Source organism: Pelobates fuscus, chromosome 3 (genome assembly GCF_036172605.1).
Source record: "Pelobates fuscus isolate aPelFus1 chromosome 3, aPelFus1.pri, whole genome shotgun sequence".
Classification (NCBI taxonomy): domain Eukaryota; kingdom Metazoa; phylum Chordata; class Amphibia; order Anura; family Pelobatidae; genus Pelobates; species Pelobates fuscus.
The window spans coordinates 388,165,319-388,187,315 of NC_086319.1; the positions used below are offsets into that span (position 1 = coordinate 388,165,319).

At 42.0% G+C, this 21,997-nt stretch overlaps 1 protein-coding gene across 1 annotated transcript in view; it reads right to left on the minus strand.

The window, feature by feature from the left end:
- The window catches only part of LOC134603562 (A.superbus venom factor 1-like), a 241,885-nt gene that overhangs the window by 17,219 nt on the left and 202,669 nt on the right, over positions 1 to 21,997 (minus strand). Inside the window, exons 32-38 of the mRNA XM_063449655.1 lie at positions 15,414 to 15,504; positions 13,857 to 13,908; positions 12,717 to 12,804; positions 12,063 to 12,152; positions 8,787 to 8,892; positions 8,602 to 8,691; positions 2,621 to 2,707 (exon numbers count right to left, since the gene is read on the minus strand). Of these exons, the coding sequence (XP_063305725.1) occupies positions 2,621 to 2,707; positions 8,602 to 8,691; positions 8,787 to 8,892; positions 12,063 to 12,152; positions 12,717 to 12,804; positions 13,857 to 13,908; positions 15,414 to 15,504 (604 nt within the window). The remainder of the gene's footprint in view (positions 1 to 2,620; positions 2,708 to 8,601; positions 8,692 to 8,786; positions 8,893 to 12,062; positions 12,153 to 12,716; positions 12,805 to 13,856; positions 13,909 to 15,413; positions 15,505 to 21,997) is intronic.

The window sequence follows — 21,997 nt, forward strand, 5'->3', positions numbered from 1 at the left end:
AAACGTCCCTGTTATGAACGGAAGGGTGTTGTGATGGAATTATGTTTGTGGGATTTATTTGCGATACTTCTTTGACTTGGCTAGATATTCTACTTTCTGACTGGAGGTTCTTCTCATGTTTCACATTCTCCAGAAAGAGTAATATATTAGAATTAATTATTGGTGTGTTTTTTTTAGTAACTTTAAGAAACTATTTCAGCATTTTCTGATATTTGGACTTTTTCCCCATCGTGTTTTTTCTATAGTTTTATAAATTATAAGTTTGATATTTTTTCTTCTCAACGACGTTAGAATAATCTATACTCCAACAATGTGGACCTTTTTGTATGTGTTCAAACAGCTACTAGATGCATACTTGCAAAGACAGAATATTCAAGGATATAATCTTTCAATGTAGGGTAATAACTGCTTGATTCAAGGATAAATCTGACTGCCATTCTGGGGTCAAGAAGAAATTTTTTGTCCTAGCTTGTTGCAAAATTGTGCTTCAAACTGGGGTTTTTTTTTTCTTTTTTTTTTTTTCTTTTGGATCAACAGCAAAAAACAGGTGTGAGGAAGGCTGAACTTGATGGACGCAAGTCTCTTTTCAGCTATCTAACTATGTAACTATGTAACTATGTAACTATGTGCATGAGATGTATTACATATACTTTAATGACCAAATGCCTAATTTACCAAAATGTTCTGTGTTTCGTGTATATAAGAGTCTAAGGATGGTTAGAATTAAGGGTTCCAATTCTATGGAATGCAGAAGCGAAGACATGAACCAGCGCTGGAAAGCACATGTGACTAGTAATGCAAAATGAGAAAAAGGCTTCTTCAGATGAAGCTGAAGAAGTTCAAGTGCCGATATTAGAGGGTGGACTCCATAGCAAGAGGATGAGGGGCTAAAAAATATGTAAAACATCTAATAAAATTACACTGGTACATGTAAGGAAATCAAGTGTATTTAAACCTCATTCGGTAGTTTCCTCCTGAACCGTTAGAGCCTAGTATATATAGCTCTCCATTCGGTAGATGCAATAGACGAAATCTGTACGAAATAGCAATAGCTTTACCAGATAATTCCCTTGGTAAAGCATACAAATTCCAAATAACAGTCGAAGTCAAGAATCAGGATACAACATGTAGGTTCTGCCCATGCAAGGGAGGAACCTACATAATTAAGACAGTAACCAATTACAAACATGGTACATCCCACACATTTCCTCCCCTCAGATAACTAGTTAACACATCACACACACATTTTTACCCGAGTGTTGGATGTACCCCAAATGCTTGGGGTACATCCATAAATCCAGTATCCCCAGATAGCCCCAATCTGGGGGAACAACATACATAAAAATCAGCCCATTCGGTTAAGGGGTTCAGGAGTTATGGGGCTTTAAAGTTTTGACCGACCGCACAGGCACACTAGCTCAAAATAGTTCCATAAGTTTTGGCCTTGTGGTCGGTCCTCATTCGTGTGGTGAAAAGGCACGAAAATCTTGCCATCCGTGCATTTCTTGATGGTCGCTAGAATCCCCATAAGCTATTTAGTCTTTCTACTGAACAGCATGGTGTTCGGTAGTTTTTGCACGAATTCCTGGTGTTATGGAGGTCTCAGCGGTGTTCGCCTGCTCGAGTGTCCGATTTTAGTTCCAGACACTCGACGGCAAATCACCACTGTTCATGAACTAAGATGGCCGCGAACACGTGTAAAAGTCCCGAAATGGCGGCCACCTAGTAACTGGAACAAAGAATTTGTGCGTTTTCGTACGGATGGCCAGTGTCGACCTGGGAGGTAAAATACCACTTAATTACATAGCAGGGTGGTCCGGTGTTCGGTAGTTTGTGTTCGTTTTTATACATGTTGAATTTCTACCGTACGAATTGTAAAAAATAGACGAATGCTGTTACACAAAGGGAAACATGAAGAAATACCGGATAAGAGGGTAGTTTCTTCACAGTACATTTCTGACAAAAATTATCAAAATATTAAAAAGATTCAGTGCAACATAATCCTTAACGTAATACTATGAGTTTAAAGAGCTGGGAATAAATTATCACTTTAAGCAGGGCTGCCCAACAGGTAGATCCCCAGATGTTTTAGAACCTCAACTCTCATTCTAAATGCATTCTAGATGCATGCAAAGCATAATGGGAGTTGTAGTTCTAAAACATCGGGGGATCTACCTGTTGTGCAGCCCTGACTTTAAGAATGGCTGGTCCTATCGCCGTCATTTATTACAGCTGTCTCTGGAGGATTACTTCATGAGAGATACACCATACTTTGTTAAGCATACATACATTTTAACAGAATGTTTCCAAGTACGCAGCTTACATTATTGATCCATCCTTATTGATCCATTATTGATCCATGTGTGGGCACAAAACAGCTAATGTAATATGTTAAATAATAGCATTTTGTATTCCTTGTGAGTTTTTGACAGCTATGTTCGTTATGATTTTAGAATAATCCTGCACTGCTTGAGATAGCATGAATGTGTGTAAATTAATATCTTTGAAACAAATGTCATCACTTACTTCATAATAATTCTCTAGTTGAGTGTATACAAGCAAACAGTCAAATTATCCATTATAATAATACAATATATCTACTCAAAAGAAAAGCAGTTACCATAGTCCACACCAACAGCACATGCTTGTTCGTATCGGTAAAGAGCTGTGATCTCCTCTGTCACCTTCTGCTGCTTAACACAATTACCTACAGCCCAGAGGGAGAGAGGTCAGACGTCATATATTCAATAGGTCCATTAAAACAGTAGTAAGAAGTACCCAGGTACCTTGTTCAGAATTCTAACTGTCAGACAGTTCAATTGTCTTTTAGACTATCTTTGGATATAATAAGTTCTGGCTCATGAAAACAAGCAAAAAACAACCCAGCTGACTCACTAGCGCTACTATTCATTATCCATAACCTTTAAAGGGATTCTATAGTGTTAGGAATACAAATCTGTATTCCTGACTCTATAGTGCCTTCTGGTCCCCACCTCCCTTGCGGCCCAGTCGTCATGTAAAGCATTAAAAAACCCTTTATCTACTTACCCTATTCCAACGTCAATGTCCCTCAGTGTTGGGTTGGTGCTCCAACTGCTCCTCTGCCGTTTTCTGATGTGTGAGCCTAATGCACACGCACATTGCATTAGGCCCTCCCTATAGGAAAACATTGCCTCAATGCTTTTCTTTGGGGATTTCCCTGATGCTGGATGTCCTCATGCAGAGCATGAGGACGCCCAGCATCACTTAGGGTGCCTAGAGTCCATTAGCATCCAGGAAGTGCCACTAGTGGCTGTTTGATTGACAGCTGTGAATGTAATAATACTGTCAGTTTTTACTTCAATAAAAAAATATGTATTTGTATGCAGTAATGTATAAAAACTACAATGATGCCCCCATGTACAGGTTTCATGGAGTTTTGGAAAATAAAAGAGTCAAACAAAGAGCTTCCCCTTTTCCGTTTCTACACATTTAAATTTGCTATTTGATGCTTTTTTAAGATCAATGCGGATGTCTTTCTTCTTTGGCACTGTGTTAACGCACACCTGAATGCTCCAGACCAGCAAACTGCTAAAACTTTGGCTTTGATAGAAGTGGGCACACCTGCTGATGAACAATTAATCAAGGGCCTTTATTTGCGGCACCCGCCTGCTGCTTAGTTTCTTAATTCCCATGGAAGAGGTAAGGATGTACTTTCACACATGGCTTCGCCATTTTTGTTTTATTTTTGTTAAATAAATCATGAAACTATGTAATCTGTCATGTGTTGGTTTTCATCTGAGGTTGCATTTACTTCTTTTTAAGACCTGCTAATGAACAGATGATTGTTATTATGTCCTGATATGTAAATCCATAGAATTCAAAGATGGTGTACTTGCTTTTTTCCATGACTGTGTGTGTGTGTGTGTGTGTGTGTGTATATATGTGAATATATACACATATATACATATACACACACACACACACATATATATACACACACACATACATATATACACACATACATACATACACACATATACATATATACACACATATACACACACCCGCACCCACACCCACACACACATATGTATATATTGCTATTCTTAGTGTGTATTTAGACATAATCTATTGTTTTATTATTATTTACATGTTTGGGGAACTGCCTGACAGCCCAGACAATCCACTGCAGGCTGTGATGTTATCACAATCACATGGCATGGATGGTACAGATTTGTATCAGGGGGACTGCCTCAATTGTCAGGTAAAACCCCTGAGTGGGATTATAGTAAGCATCTTGGCCCCCAGGAAGGCGAGATCTATTGCTTTTGTAGGCTGGCATAGCCAGGGACGTATTAGTCGCGAGGCAAACAATGCATTTGCCTTGGGTGGCATTTTCCAGGGGGCAGGCAAAAGAAACGCCCCCAAATGCCTTGTTAGCCTCGCCGCAGAGTGCTGCTGGGAGCTGGAATATTACATCATATTCCGGCTCCCGGCATCACTCTGCGGCTCGCGAGGGAGCTGAGCAGAGCGCGCAGGGGCAAGTGCTCCCTCACCAGCGCCGCCCACCCAGCAGCCCCACTAGACCCCAGGGAGAGGGAGAACCCACCCCAGCATTCCCAAAGGTAAGGAGGCTGGGGAGGTTACATTTTTAAAAAGTGAGTGTGTTAATGTGAGTAAGTGTGTGTCTGTTAGTGTGTGTCTGTGTGTGCGTGTTTGTGTCTGTTTGTGCGTGTGTGTGTCTGTTAGTGTATATGTTAGTGTGTATGTTAGTGTGTGTGTCTGTGTGTGTCAGTGAGTGAGTGTGTGTCTGTTAGTGTGTGTGTGTGTCTGTTAGTGAGTGTGTGTGTGTGTCTGTTAGTGTGTGTGTTTGTCTGTTAGTGTGTGTGTTTGTCTGTTAGTGCGAGTGTGTGTGTCTGTTAGTGAGTGTGTGTCTGTTAGTGTGTGTTTGTCTGTTAGTGTGTGTGTGTGTCAGTGAGTGTGTGTCTGTTAGTGAGAGTGTGTGTGTCTGTTAGTGTGTGTGTGTTTGTTAGTGAGTGTTTATGTATGTTACCTAGTGTTTGCGTATCTGTCAGTGAATGTGTGTGTGTGTGTGTGTGTGTGTGTGTATTTAGAAGGCAGGGCAGGGGGGAAGGGTGGGGTGGCGCCTGAGTTTTGTCCTGCCTAGGGCAGCACAAAACCAGGATACACCACTGGGCATAGCACGCCCTGATGGCATTAACGCGTTAATTGTAGTGGAGGCTGTTGATATCTCAAGCAGCACAGTAACAGTGCTTCTAAAAGATATACATTTACACAATTATTTACTAAAGTGAGAACTGTCAGGAATTCAAAGGGAATTTCAAATTCAAAGCCAAAATGGTTATCTATAGATATGTACGATAGACAAATTAACAAATAGATATTACAACAAATAAATCGAAGACTGAATTGCTTGTTGGACAAAATTTTATCCTGCAGTTCATTCTTCATTCATTTAGTTTAGTACAATGAGGGAACTACCAGCTCACAGCTCCCTCCTTTTAATATCTAAAAATAAAAACAGGAGCTGTGCTCAGCTGCTTCCTAAATTCACCCATGTTCCCCCCTTTTACACTATACAGGTCAATATGACCCCATGTTAGTAAAAGGGGGATTAAGTCCTCCCTCCTGTCCGTGCCTGCCCACTGTGCGCATTTCTACTAAACAGCGAGCACCCTGTGCCTGTACGCTGTCATAGAGCGAAGTTGCTATTTCTATTGCCAATTCAATAAATAGGACCTGGCACAGGTTCCTCATGCCTCCATTGTGAGGTACCTATTTAAATATTAATTGGGGACCTAGTGTCCCCAACCATGTGCCCTGAGTGGGGATCATTAAGGTAAAAAGAAGGGACCTAGTGTACTCCTCCTGCCCCTACCCATTGTCACAGGTGGGGGCAAGTAAAAATAATAACAGGGGAACACAGCATCCACCTGCTCTAACTCATTGTCAGCAGGTGAGGGCGCTAAATAATAAAATGAGGGGTTACCCATTGTCCCCACAAGATCCCACCTATTGGCAGCAGGTGGAGTCCCATTTAATAAAGCAATGGAGTCCCATATAATAAAGTGGGAGATGGACCCATTGGTGGCAGGTGAGGGCCCTAAATAATAAATTGAGGGAAAATCTATTGTTATTGTCATTGTGGGTGGGCATTATTAATAAAAATAATTCCCCACTTTTGATGAAATAATAAGCCATGTTCACCCCACGAGAGCTCCACACAGAGATTGCAGGGCGGTAAGTCTTAAGATTTATCTGTCAGAGCAAATTGGGAAATGTGGGAAAGCTTTTAAATCTCCGCCCTGCAAGATTTATTATTTTTTCATCTGGATTTTTATTTTCAGCATTTTTTTTTTTTTTTTACAGTCGGGTCCTTTTTTGTTTTTAACGTTTGGTGGGTGGGGGACAATAGGTAACCCCCACTTTATTATTTAGGGCCCTCACCTGCCTCAAATGAGTGGGGCCTAGCAGGGGTCAAGTCCTGGGGAATAAAGTGTGGGAACTCTCCCAAGATTCCCTCTCCCCCCCAAAAAAATAATAATATACACTCGTGTATTCATGTGTGTATATATATTAACTATCCACAGACTTCAGGTGGAAGGGGTTTTCAATCACAATTTTTCCCCACCATAACCTATTTGGATTTTGCTTCCCAAGCACTACCAAGCCTCAATAAGCAAAACAGTAACCAACCTCATGCTGATGAGTTGCATTAACAACGAAACAGCTGTCCATGAGTGGTTCACTGGTTTTGCATCTTTTCCTAAATTGTGTTCCAAGCAGTTGTATACTGCAAACACAGATTAAAAGGAATCCATGTTTAAAATGGAATGAGGCAAAAATGGGATTCTTTGTTAAACTAATTTGCATATGCCCACCCAGAATCCTTTGCGGTTGCAACATCGCTGCAGTTTTGGGATTTCTGTGGGAAAAGCAAGTCTTATGGCTTGACTGGTGTGCAGATTTTTGCTTAACATTGTATTAACTATATATATATATGCACACACATACAAATACGCGTGGACACACACTGACACTCACACACACATACATTCACAGAGACACACACACACATGCATTCACAGACACACACACTAACAGACACACACACACATACACTTACAATCAGACACACACACTCACAGACACACACACACTCAGCCACACATACATACACTCAGACACACACTCACAGACACACACACTCACAGACAAACACATACTCAGACACACACACACACACATTCACAGACACACACACACTCAAAGACACACACACTCACAGACATACATACACTCAGACACACACTTACAGAGAAACACATACTCAGACATGCACTCACAGACACACATACACTCACATTCACAGACACACACACATACACTTACAGACACACATACATTCACAGACACACACTCACAGACACACACATACATTCACAGACACACACTCACAGACACACACATACATTCACAGACAGACACACATACACTCACACATACATTTACAGACACACATTCACATACACACACACACATTCACAAACACACGCACATACACTCACAGACACACACACTCACAGACAGACACACACATTCACAGACACACACACACATACTCAGACACACACACACAGAATTTTTTTTTTTTAACTAAAGCATTTCCACCCAGCCTCCCTACCTGGAGAGCTGGCATGGACGTGTTCCTGGGGTCCAGTGGGGCGGGCTTCTGTCTCCATATCACACGCGGCGAGGGAGCTGTGTCCTCTCTGCTCCCTTGTGCCGCGCAGGCTGTCTGCTGATGCTGGGAGCCGGAATATGACGTCATTTTCCAGCTCCCAGCATCAGCAAACGGCGCGCGGCGAGAGGGAGCAGAGAGGACACCGCTCCCTCGCCGCGTGTGACAGGCGCCCACCGGGGGAGTCCATCAGCTGGCCATTAGGCCACCTCTTGGGCCCCTCATGACAGGGGGGGGAGGGGAGGCATTTGGGGCGGCATGAGTCCTGCAGCAACAGCGGGAACAGCGTTCCAGCTCAAACATAAGTGCAGGAATGCCTTTCCCACGCGTTCCTGCAGGACACGAGCCCTGGGGCCTAGAGTGGACAAATTACAAAAACGAAAAGAACGGGTGCATTTTGTCCAGAACAAAATAAACAAATGGATGAAAGTCTGCTCGGATGAAACTAAATATTTTTTTTTTTACTATTTATACCCACTTGGATGGCAAATCAGGATACATTGAGTGGGTCTATTGATCTCTCATACCTCTCCCTTAAACTAATCACTCCTTCCAGACTAACTCTTTCCTAGGTGGAATCTCTTAAACAGGCAAACTCAAATATCATGTTATCTCAACCAAATTTCCTTTTATGAAGTACATGTCATTATTGGCTATCGTCTCAATCACTGAGATAATATACATACATATACAGTGTGTGCATAGATATACATTTTTCCCTATAAATCTTCACGAAGCCTCTCCGTATGACCCCTCCAATAACTACATATTACCTGTATCATTCCATTTTTCCCACACAAAACAAATTCCAATCTTATTTATCTTTACATGTTTAACTACACTAAACTCTGCCTTACCCTCAGCACAGCGGCACTCGTCGCCCTTACAGATCTTCCCAAAGAGTTTGCTGTCTTCATCAACATGGTAGAACTTAGTGCAACGACTTTCTGTAAGGTGATAGGAGAGGGTGAAACAGACTCGTGTCAACAGCTAAAGCACTCTGTGAGGTGAATATCATACAGCTCTCTATAGGGTTACTTACTGGGATTGTAGTAGTCATACAGAGTAACAGACCCAGGCTGGATAAGTCCAACTTTAAATTGTTGAAAGAGTCTAATCTTAATGCAAGTATTCTCCGTGTGTGAGACCTGGTTGGAGAGAACACAGAGAGGTAGAAATAGACATTGAAATAACACATACAGAGAGGTAGAGATAGACATTGAAATAACACATACAGAGAGTTAAAGATAGACATAGAAATAGCACATACAGAGAGGTAGAGATAGACATAGAAATAACACATACAGAGAGTTAAAGATAGACATAGAAATAACACATACAGAGAGGTAGAGATAGACATAGAAATAACACATACAGAGAGGTAGAGATAGACATAGAAATAACACATACAGAGAGTTAAAGATAGACATAGAAATAACACATACAGAGAGGTAGAGATAGACATAGAAATCACACATACAGAGAGGTAGAGATAGACATAGAAATAACACGTACAGAGAGGTAGAGATAGACATAGAAATAACACATACAGAGAGTTAGAGATAGACATAGAAATAACACATACAGAGAGTTAGAGATAGACATAGAAATAACACATAGAGAGAGTTAGAGATAGACATAGAAATAACACATACAGAGAGGTAGAGATAGACATAGAAATAACACATACAGAGAGGAAGAGATAGACATTGAAATAACACATACAGAGAGTTAAAGATAGACATAGAAATAACACGTACAGAGAGGTAGAGATAAAACACAGAGAGAAACATAGAATGTGACGGCAGTTAAGAACCATTCGGCCCATCTAGTCTGCCCAATTTTTTTAAAAAATGGCCTTATCTTATAGTTAGGATGGCCTTATGCCTATCCCATGCATGTTTAAACTCCTTCACTGTGTTAACCTCTAGCACTTCAGCTGGAAAGCTAATCCATGCATCCACTACCATCTCTGTGAAGTAATCCTTCCTAAAATAATTTTTAAACCTTCTAATTTAAGACAAATTCCTCTTGGTGTGGTAGTTTTTCTTCTTTTAAATATAGTCTACTCCTTTTTTTTCCCCACTACTGAAGTAAGTCTTACTGGCCTATAATTGCCTGACTCCTCCCAACTACTTTTCTTGTGAACGGGCACAACATTCGCTAACTTCCAATCTTCTGGGACTACTTCTGTAGAGGCAGGGATAGAACACAGAAAGGTAGTGATAGACTTAGGCATAACACATACAGAGTGGTAGGGATATAACATGGATTGGTAGAGATAGACATAGAAATATCACATAAAGAGAGGTAGAGATAAAACATGGAGTGATTTGGATAGAGCCTAGAATGATAGTTATATAACATTGAGGTAGGGATAGAGGGCGGGTTATTAGGGATAGAGCATACTGATGTAGGGATACAACACAGAGATGCAGGGATAGAACCAAGAGAGGTTACTGCCAGGGAAAATAAGGTCATTACATGTGATATAGAATGGGAAAGTACTTTAAAACATTTATTTGAGATGACAGATGTGTAGGGGAGTGATGGGCACTATATACATACCTCCCTACTCCAGAGTCCAGAGAATAGGGATGCATGTGGGTGAAAGAGGCAGGGCCAGTCACATGATCACTGTCTTCACCGCAAAGCCCCAAAGGGACAGGGTCCGCCCGAATTATTGGCATGAATGCATACTGGCTGCCTATCCATCATTCAGGCCAGTTCAATGAGGGCAAACCCTGCCGGGAGGACTGCTTCAGTGCTCTCTGCAGGTTGCTAGTGCCCTGAACGTAGCGCAAATGCATCTAAAGCAGGACAATAGGGAACTAAGTCGGAACGGCGGGACAGAACCCAAAAATTGGGACTGTTCCGCTTAAATTGGTATGATTCAGAGGCCTTCTACAGATTATCAACACACCAGACAGGTTATATGGCAACATTAGAAAGAGACTGATGAAGATTTCAGTCCTTGTTTGTTAGTTATTCATATTTGGAAATATTTTCCCCTGTCATTCCCATGTTCTGAGCTTAAAAGATCATAGGCGGGACCTATAGCTGCAACCAGACTCTACAGACACATACCTATCTATGCTCATGTATTTATAAAACTGGCAATTAATTTACATAATTTACATCTTCACAAATAGGAAGAGTCACAGACAAGGAAGCTTTTTATGTGTTATGGATAGTGTTTCCCAAGATGCTCAGCAAGACCTTAGTGGAGACCTGTGTCTCCCAGACCACACGTTATGAATATGGCATTGAGAAGCATTTTACAAATATAGCTAAAATATTTAAATACTTACATTGAAAAAAAAGTTGGTCAGTTTGGACCTATTGTAATATGTCTACATGGAGCTTCCGGTATAATAGTCCTTACATTAATCCACTCCTAGCAAGGGAATTAGTAGAAAAGTGAAGAAGGAATGCATCATAGGCTGTTAAAAACAGATATCCAAGTACAAATAAGCTGTCGGAGATATTGTTAAGTTGGGCGTTGGATAAATAAATATACCTTAAAGGGACACTGTAGGCACCCAGATCACTGCAACTAATTGAAGTAGTCTGGGTGCTGTGACCCTTTTGCACTTAGTGCTGCAATATAAAGGTTTGCAGTTCCATAGAATTGGAATGTTTACATTGCAGCTCTAAGTCTGCCCTCTGTGACTGTCTAACAGACAGCCACTAGAGGGCTTCCAGAATCCAAACGGACTTTTGGTCCGTTATCTGACGCTGGACGTCCACACGGACCTCCAGTGTCGGATTTTCTCCATAGAAAAGCATTGAATAATGCTTTTTTATGGGCAGGTCTAATGCGCCTGCGGCCATTGTCGCGCATGCGCATTAGGTCTCCCCCGTCGGCTGACGTCGGTGCGGGAGGAACATGGGCGGAGACTGATGCAGCGCCAAGGCACGTCAGTGCTGGATTCAAGTAAGTGACTGAAGGACTTTTAACCCCTTCAGCCCCACGGAAGGGGGTTGCAAAGGATGGGGAGACCTGTTACCCAATAGTGCCAGGAAAACGGCTTTGTTTTCCTGGCACTATAGTATCCCTTTAATATTACAGGCTGGATCTGGATAAACTGAGGATAACTTTACAAAAGGTTTTGTAACATAGGAACAGAGTAAGAAGTACTAAGTTTTTTTCCCACTTACTGCTAGAGGCATTTATCACGCCTTGCTCCATGATGAGGTTAAGGTTATTTCACATTAAGAATATAATGAATGAAATATAATAATTTAAGTATAATGCTATGTAGCATTAAATGTAGAAATAGTGTAAAAAGGAAGGAGGACATGAAGGGATTCTTACCCCCTTTAGGTAGATAAGAAGATTGCTCTTATCCACGACTCCTTTGTCAAGTTCATACCGTGAGATATATTTGTCCACTCCGTCCATTAGCTGTAAATAATAACGAACATCACGCTTTAAGAAGAAATTACAGCAGAGGAAAGAGTTCTTTACAGTAAGAAGAATAAAAATGTGTAATTCTCTACCTAACGAGGTTGTCTCATCAGATTCTACAGATTTATTTTTAAAAAAAGGCTAGGATGTTATTTGAATAAAATGAATATTCAAGGATATTACTGAAATGTATGTAAGCTGGTTGTAGATCCAACGAGAAATCTAATTGTCATTATGGAGTCAAGAAGAATTTTTTTTCCCATTTTGCGGCATAATTGGAAATGGTTACAATTGGGTTTCTTGCCGTCTTTTCGATAAAAAGCAGACAAGTATGAGTTACAGGTCGAATTTGATAGAATTTAGTCTTGTTTCAACCTAGATTACTATGTAACTAAGTAAGAATGGAGAATGTATTTATTTTGGATGAAATCGGTTTCAGAATGAGATTTCCTCCAGACACACTCAGTAGTCTATCACCCAGACTTTTTACATATATTTTGATTTTTTTTTTTTTTTTTTTATAGGATCATACTATGTTTTAGATTAAACTGTCCTACTCACCCGGTTTAGTGAAGTAACATCAGGAGAGAAGCCAGTCAACATAGATATATCTAGAATGGACATTGTAGCAGGAATTTGTTTCAAGTGCCTAGAAAAAGTCATTATACATATAAATATTTTAAAAGGATGTTATTGAATGGCACAGAAGGAAATATGAAAGGGACTGGACCTTGGCTTCTAGACTGGTAATTATATCACCTATTACGATATATCTAATTGTAGGATAGATAAAACACTCAGTTTTTCAAATTAAGAATATTTTATGAGTTATGTAAAAGTTAAAACAGGGTTCCCATATTATTTTGGCATACAGTTAGTTAATGTCTTTTACAAAAACTTATGATACAGTAATGCAGCAGATTATTGTATAAATAACATACGTTTTGTCTGTCTGTCATTTCACAAACAAGGCATAATAAATACAAATTCTTATCACCAGAGTCTTGTTATTCACAATGCTTTTTCAGCAACATAAAGTACACAAATTGTTAATTACAGTGAGTTATACCATCTGCTATCGAGGTCTAGTGTACCAAACAAAAAGATAATTTAATCCATAAGATATGCCTGTAAAAAAAACATGTGAGTTTAAGTTTATTTCAGGAAACGCGAGCCATTTATACAGGAAGGATTGGAAAAGAATACTAATACTTAGAATGTGAACCAATTGAAAAACAGAGTGGAAAGTGTTGTTTTAAAGATGCATTTTCAAACATTTCTTAAGTGGTGAGCCTCAAGATAGTGTCTATAAACTTATTCATACATTTTAATTGCCATAATCTCTAGATGAAAATATTAACAATTCATGCTTCCATTTTTCGAGATGACAAAACATGATTTAATTAATTGAAAAAATATTGAAAATAAGTGACTAGATTGTAATGGCTCCAAAGAATACGACTGGTCTTTAAGGCATAAGTTAAGTAGTTAATGGGTTTATTCAATAATTCAGGAATTAAGGGCATTGAAAAATGTAGATCAATACAGTCTAACCGGAAATTTTTCCAACTCAACTAATTTTACACCTAGAAGTTCACAATATAGCTTATACCTTCATACCTTGCTCCTGTTATATTCACATGAGAAACCATTTTACACAGTAGTCCTGATTAAAGTAAAGCCAGTATTAAAAAGACCTACCTATAGCAGATGTTGACAGATAAAGCTTGCTCAGCACCTTTCGGCAGATTGGCTGTGGTAATGAAAACAAAACCGTAAGCAAATATATTAAACACACATTGTTTTACTATTTAGGAAAATGAAATGGGAGGTTCTCTTTAGCTTAAATCTCGTTTTTTCTTATGTTATACTTAAAAATGAGGTTACAACACCAAATACTATTTTCTGTATATAACAGATGTTTTCCAAGACATATTTTCAGGTCAGGTCACTAAGTTAACACTCCAGACACCCAGACCACTTCAGCTAATTGAAGTAGTCTGGGTGCAATGACCCTTTTGCACTTAGTTCCCCTTGAGAACCAGGTTTATTTTCAAAATTTACAGACTTTGAGTTGTTTGCACTAAACAAATCAAACAAAAGAAATCAAAATTATTCAACTCCCTGAATAAAATCCCTCACAACAGCACAATTATGCAAAACAGGTATTGTCTCAAGCATACATGATGCAAGTAATCAAGGGCTTCATTAGTTGCACCCGGTGTGCTTAAACTGGAACACTTGAAATATCTGAACTGGCTAGGGGTTTGTTGAGTGTCACGTTTGATTGCATGAAATATGGCTATGTTAAAAGAATGGTCCACAAAATTCAGAGAAGTGTTCATCACCCTCCACAAACAAGAACAGGATACAAAAAGATGTTGAAGGCAATGAATGTTCCTACAGACACCATTGGAAGCATAGTTTGCAAGTTCAAAGTTGAAGGAACAGTACCTGGACAGGACAGAAAAAGGAAGCTATCAATGGCTGCAATCAGATTTCTGAGAAGGCAGGTTGTGAAAACCCTCAAGTGACTACAAAAGACCTGCAACAAGACTTGATGGCAACAGGCATTGAGGTATCAGTAAGGAGCGTACTAAATGCAGAAGGTTTCCATACCAGAATTCCAAGACGTACACCCTTACTGACCCAAAAGCACACGAAAAATTGTCTCCAATATGCTCAAAATCATATAAATAGGCCACATAAATTTTGGGATTCTGTTCTGTGGAGCGATTAAACAAAACTGGACATTTTCAGCCCAATGGATCAGCAGTATGTCTGGAGGAAGAAGAATGAAGCATCTGCTGAAAAGAACACATTGTCTACTATTGATCATGGTGGTGGCTTAAATGCTTAGCATCCTCTGGCACTGGAAGCCTGCAGTGTGTGGAAGGCAAGATGGATTCACTGAAGTATCAGGAAAACCTAGGAGAAAATGGCATGCTGTCTGTGAAAAAGCTGAAGCTTGGATGTCAGTGTACCTTCCAATAAAGTCAATATTCCCAAGCATACCTCAAATTCTACCAAGGATTGGTTGCAGAAGAAGTCCTGGAAAATTCTACAGTGGCCATAACAGTCACAGTCCCCTGACTTGAACTCCACAGAAAATCTCTGCTGGGATTTGATGAAGGCGATTGCAGCACGTAAACCCAAGAATATTACTAAACTGGAGGCTATTGTTCATCGGCAATGTTCCACATAGTTATCTTAGTAGCCAGCACAGTTCTTTATTTTATTTTTTTGCACCATACTCACCCTCCTCATCTTTTTCTGTTTTCACTGAAAGGAAAAACGTATTGCACTCCTTTTCCTTCTCAGTAGTAATCTCATAATACACGGCGGTCACCTGCATTAAGGGATTATATGGTTAGCTGCATAATTCAATATATATTAATAATATATATAATCACTTTAGTATATATACAATGTATGCAGTTATGATAAAACTAGGACATACACATAATTATATACAACATTTAAACAGACTCAGTCCCCTTAATAAGGTATATGTGTGAAATATTGGAATAAGGGAATATATATTTATTATCCCATCAAACCTTGTAATAAAAATATGCCATCGTTCCATGAATTATAAACCATAATGCACAATGTGTCAGTCAAAGCAGTGCAGGAGTGGTATGCTACAATTAGATGGGATGTGGAACACAACTGCAGAGTTTACTTTCCTTATATTTACCCAGAATTTACCATAAGAATAAAGTCTTGTCTGGAAGTACGATATTGTACCTTTAATTGATTCGAAGTAAGATTGTAGTTATACGTAAATAATAATTGAAGCAGCGCGAGTAAAAAGATGAAATTGTATTGGTTAAACAACAGGTGAGATTTCCTTTAACCCCTTAAGGACCAACCATCTGGAATAAAAGGGAATCATGACATGTCACACATGTCATGTGTCCTTAAGGGGTTAAGGAAGCAATTTTAAGTGTAAAAGAATACTTAAGGTTTGATGAGAGTAGTTGCCTTCGGCTCCTTGCTTGTAGCCAGCTGAGAGTAAACCTTTAAACAGTCCGGGTCTTGTGGGTTAAAGAAAGTAGAGAATCCGTTTCACAGTCCTTTTATCAGAGGATTGGAGATAGCAGAGAATCCGTTTCACAGTCGGTTTATCAGAGGATTGAAGATAGCAGAGAATCCGTTTCACAGTCCAGGGGTTCGGTACACAGTAGATAAATAATCACGAGCTTGAGCCGGCTGTATGGATACGGAAGTAACTTAATACATTCACCAAGCGATTTGAAACTGGAGCGGTTTCTCTATAAGGGCTTGAGAGAGCCGCGTCAGAGAAGGGGGCGGAGACTTGTTCCGCATAGTGTCTGAACGGAGCCAGAGAGGATTCCAAATGTAAGTCCTGACAGTAGCCCTCCCACCCCCCAAGGAGCACACTCAGGGTGCAGTTACTTAGGTTTGGAAGGATAACGTTTGTGAAAGGCAGAAAGTAATCTGCATGAACATCAGAAGAGTATTCTCGCGTGTCGTCTTCAGTCCCATAACCCTTCCATCTGATAAGATATTGCAGAGAACCATAGGTTCAGTTGATTGAGAGGCTTTATCATGAATTTTAGTAGCAACTGTTTTTTTTTTCCAGAGCGAACTGGTGAGTGCTTTCTCAGCTTTACATTCTCTGATTCTTCTATCAATACTAATAGAGAGTTGTATCAGAGTATCAAGAGTTTGTGGGAGTGTGGTTCTGGATAATTCGTCTTTAACGGTTTCAGATAGTCCTAGACGGAACTGGTTGCGCAAGGTAATATCATTCCACTGAGTTTCAAAAGCCCATCTCTTGAACTCAGCGATATAATCTTCTACAGGTCGATTTCGTTGTTGTAATGTTCTTATAGTGAGATCAACAGTGGCTTGTTTATTAGGGTCCTCATATAAAAGAGACATTGCATCAAAGAAGTCCTCCAATGAATCCAATATGGGGTCGTCATTTTCTAGAAAAGAATGGGCCCAAGCCATTGGTTCTCCTCTCATAAAAGAGATCATAGTACAGATTGTAATTCTGTCAGAGGGGTATGCTCTCGGTTTAAGGGTAAACAATAATTTGCAAGAATTCAAGAACTCTCAAGGGGCGTGGTATGACTGCCGACCGTGATGGCCGCCTAAAGTCAGAGCTCCGCACCAGAGGCTCAAGAAACAGCACTATAATCTGCAACAACCTACACCAGAAGCACCCGAACCGGACCCTAACGTTCCCCAAGCTGCCCAGGTCCACCTGCCGTGGATGTCCAACCACAAACCCACAAAAAAAGGCCCCAAGGAAGCCCTCTCGGTGGCTGAAATGCTCACGACTCAAAGGCCGTCACCACTTGGCAACATGGCCGAAACGAGTATCAGCAATACAGGCTCCCTGGACGCATCCACCGTGGCAAACGTAGCTCCTGAAGCCTCATCCTGCACCATCCTTCAATCGCTTGCTGAAGTGAAGGGATACCTGGCGTCAGAAATTAAGTGCACAGCGGCGGAGGTGAAGGCCGAGATAGCCGCCATTGGGGCCTGAACAACAGAAACGGAACACAGGGTGGCACGGATGGTCACAGCACAAAACGACACCGCAAAACTTACCAATGCCCTTCAGCAAAAACTCACTGACCTGGAGGATATCTCCAACAGATCGCGACGCAATAATCTGCGCATTCGAGGCCTCCCAGAAACGGTGAAGTAAGAAGACATAGAAACCGTGCTTGTCCAATGTTTTCGCCAACGCCTGCCAAACATTCCTGACCACCTGTGGCTAATTGATAGGGCACACAGAGCTTTCAGAGCCAGAGGCCCGAAGACAAGCCCACCGAGGGATGTCATTATGAAGTGGCACTATTTCACAACAAAGGATGCCATCTTAAAGCACAGCAGAACGCGGCCATTTAAATTTGAAGGAAACGAAATTCAATTGTACCAGGACATCGCACCAGCAACACTTCTTCGCAGATGGGCATGGAAGCCAGTCACAGATCTACTACAGCAGAAAGGGATCAGATTTGCATGGGGCTATCCCTTCAAGATTTTAATCTTCCAAGGCCCTAAACCAGCAGTATTGCTACCCACAACCAACATCCGAGCCTTCCTGATGGACTTGGATATAGCGGTAACGGATGACTTACAGCTACCGACGAACGACATAGCAGAACTGCCACCCCTACCTGAAAGCTGGGAGGACCGACACTCCTGACCAACCTGAAACGTGGACATGCCGTAACGTAAATTACGAGACTGATCCTAAAATAGCTAACTGACAGTTTATTTGTTTTCCTATACGTTATCACTATAAGTTGGTGCCTGTTGGCACGGAGTTCATATTACTGCAATACCTACTGTATTACCATTGGGACTGTGGGGGAGGGAAATGGAGACCTCACAGGCCTTTTGATCACCGAGCACAGTGTGGGAGGGCGGCGGTACATGGGCGCTAAAGTCTAACCACACCTGACCATGGGAGCTTCCCACACATCTCCTCACCTCCACACCGCGGAATTGTTTCATTATACTCTAGCGCAGTAGCAAGGGATTGACATCAATGCCAATAACTAAAAAAATAAAATAAAAATAATACCATACTAAATGCTTAAAAGTGATTTTACACATGGGGCTGCATGTCAGATATGGAAGGGGAAGGATGCGCGGAACGCACATCCAATGATACTAACTGCCTTATTGACTTAATAGTGCAACTACCAAAAGAGCGGAAATTTCTGGTCATGAGACCTGGGACGCCCGCTCAAATCTGGGCTAGCGACACAGGGATACTGCAGGTGAGAGGCCCGCCCCACTGGCCACGCTCCCCTGGGAAACTCACAGCTACTGGCGCAAAGAACAGCAAGGGCCATGGGAGAGGACATAGGCTAACGGGACAGCCCACAAAGGGGCTTGACCCCCCACGAGACGGGCAGAAGGAATTCTACATAAAGATGCAGGGGTAAAGACTGAGGGAAGCTGACAACAACCTTGCCCAGACAAACTAAATAATGTTGCCGCCCCCACCCACGACATGTATAGCCACACACATGGGAAATGCCCCACTTGACTACTGAATAAATGAAATTGACGGGCAAGAGGTTGGATCAGGCAGAAAAGAAACAAAGGGACACCCTCCCCCCCCCATTGCCCAGAAGACACAGGTTGTTCTTATTTTATATGAGCCTCGCCAGGGTGCGTACCGGCTGAGCTTCCCCCCCGTTAGAGGAGATCCCCTCAGCGCGGTGGATGCCCACCCCCTATAGCTCCTGGCGATTGGTAAGACCCGGATACATTTATTGATTGTTTTACGATATTGCGCATATAGTGAACCTAGCGAGTTCACAACGTTTATTGGCTTGCATATTTAACTTGTACATCTGCTTTTTCTTAGGTTGTATACCCATTACAACCTTTTCCTTGTTTACCTTTCCCCCTCTCTACCCACCCTCCTCCCCCCCTCCCATACACGCGCCCGGACCAGGGCAAAGGCTAACCTACAGGGATACGCCGGCTGGGGTGGACGGCACAGACCCCGGCAGGAACACGGAACAGACTGACAAACCGCCACAGGTTGGGTAAGCTGACACACACTAACCCATAACGAAACATGAAAATAACCTCATTAAACGTTAACGGGCTAAATATGCCCACTAAACGCAGACTACTCTTGAGAGAAGTGCGTCGCCATAAGGCCGACATCACATTCGTACAAGAGACACACATACCACGTAACTCACGAATAACACTAACAAACCACATATACACAAGAGCATATGCATCACGTGCCCAATGTAAAAAAATGGGGCAGAAATACTCATACATAAAAAATTCCCTCTACAGGTCACAGGTGTGCAAACTGACATAGATGGCCGGTACGTGGTACTGTCGGGCACACTCAACTCCAACACATACCACCTGGTAAATGTCTATGCACCAAACTCCCCTGCACCAGAGTTCTGGACAGACCTCGAAACAATGGTAAACAACCTCCCGAGGGGAATATTAATACTGGGAGGAGACCGTAACGTGACGCCCTGCCCGCCGTCTGATCGGGGTGGTGGACAACAGCTCCCGCGCTCACAACACAGAGGGGGTCAGGACAAACTATTACACAAGTTCATACTCAACACAGGACTGTTGCACCCATGGCGAATCCAGCATCCAAGCGAGCGTGACTACACATTCTACTCGGCCCCCCATGCCACCTACTCCCGCATAGACCTCTTCCTCATGAACTGCCTGGGTATGCAATGGATCAAGACCACCGCAATAAATTTAATCTCATGGTCAGATCATGCAGACATAGAGATCACTTTAAAAACAGTAGGGACACACACGCCCTGGAAATGGCGGATGAACGCCTCCCTCCTTAAAAATCCACAAATACTGGTGAGCGTTCGACAAGAGATCACACAATACTTCCTAGCCAACGATACCCCTGACATCTCCCCAACAACCCTTTGGGCGGCCCATAAGCCAGTGATCCGGGGCCACCTCATAAAATTGGCCACACACTATAAAAAAAAAAAACACTAAAAATAAAAAAACAGACTTACAAAAACAACTACGCAAAACAGAACTGCAACATAAACAAACAGCTACACAAACCACAACAAGAGACCTACAAGAAATTAGAAGGATGATCAGGGAATTGATGGTTGACGAAGTCAGCAATGACATACGCCACATGAAAAGGCTCTTTTATGATAAGTCCAACAAAATGGACTCTCTCCTAGCAAGAGCCCTAAGACCCAAAACAAATAAGACCACAACAATAGCAGTAAGAAACAAACAAGGAACGATTCTTACCAACCCCAACGACGAATTTACACAATTCTATGCCAACCTATATGACAACTCCCCTGACCTGACTGAGGCCAACACTGAGTACATGGGAGAGATCACGACATTCCTAACCAAAGCCCAGCCCCCGAGACTCTCCAAAAACCTGATAGAGCCGCTGGGGGCGCCCATAGACTTGGATGAAGTACTAGTAGCCGTCGCAGGACTTAAGGGGAATAAAGCCCCAGGACCGGATGGATTTGACGGCACATACTACAAGACCTTCAAAGAAGAACTCACCCCACACCTAACTAAAATGTACAAACAATGAACAGAGGGAGAAACACCTCACCAAGACCTCACGACAGCGGACATAACCCTTATCCCCAAGCCAGACAGGGATCACACATATATTACCAACTACCGACCCATATCCCTTATAAATTTTGACCTCAAAACGTATGCTAAACTACTAGCTAACCGACTGAACCCACTGCTCGCCAGATACATACACGCTGACCACGTGGGCTTCGTCCCCACAAGACAGCTGTATGAAAACACACGGAGAGCTGTGGACCTCATATGGAGGGCCGGGAGGAAGAAAACGCCTACTCTGATCCTCTCCCTGGATGCAGAGAAGGCATTTGACAGGGTCCTATGGCCTTACCTGTTCGCGCTACTACGCAAAATGCAGCTGCCAGACACATTTGTCAATGCAGTGCATGCCCTATACATCAACCCCAGTACACAGACACTAGTGCCGGGCACGACGCCACGCCCCTTTGCCCTCAAGAACGGAACGCGACAGGGGTGCCCATTGTCCCCCCTCTTATTCATCTCAGCCCTTGAGCCCTTGCTAATACTCATACGGGAACACCCAGGGATCAAGGGCGTCTGAGTGGCGACAGAGGACTTTAAAGTCTCGGCCTATGCCGATGATATCTTGTTGACCCTCACCAACCCGAAAGACTCGGTGCCACACCTCCTCGACCTATTAGAAGAGTATAAACGCATCTCAGGGTACAAGATAAACGTTGACAAGTAGGTGGGCATGCCCATTGGAATCACCGAATCAGACACCA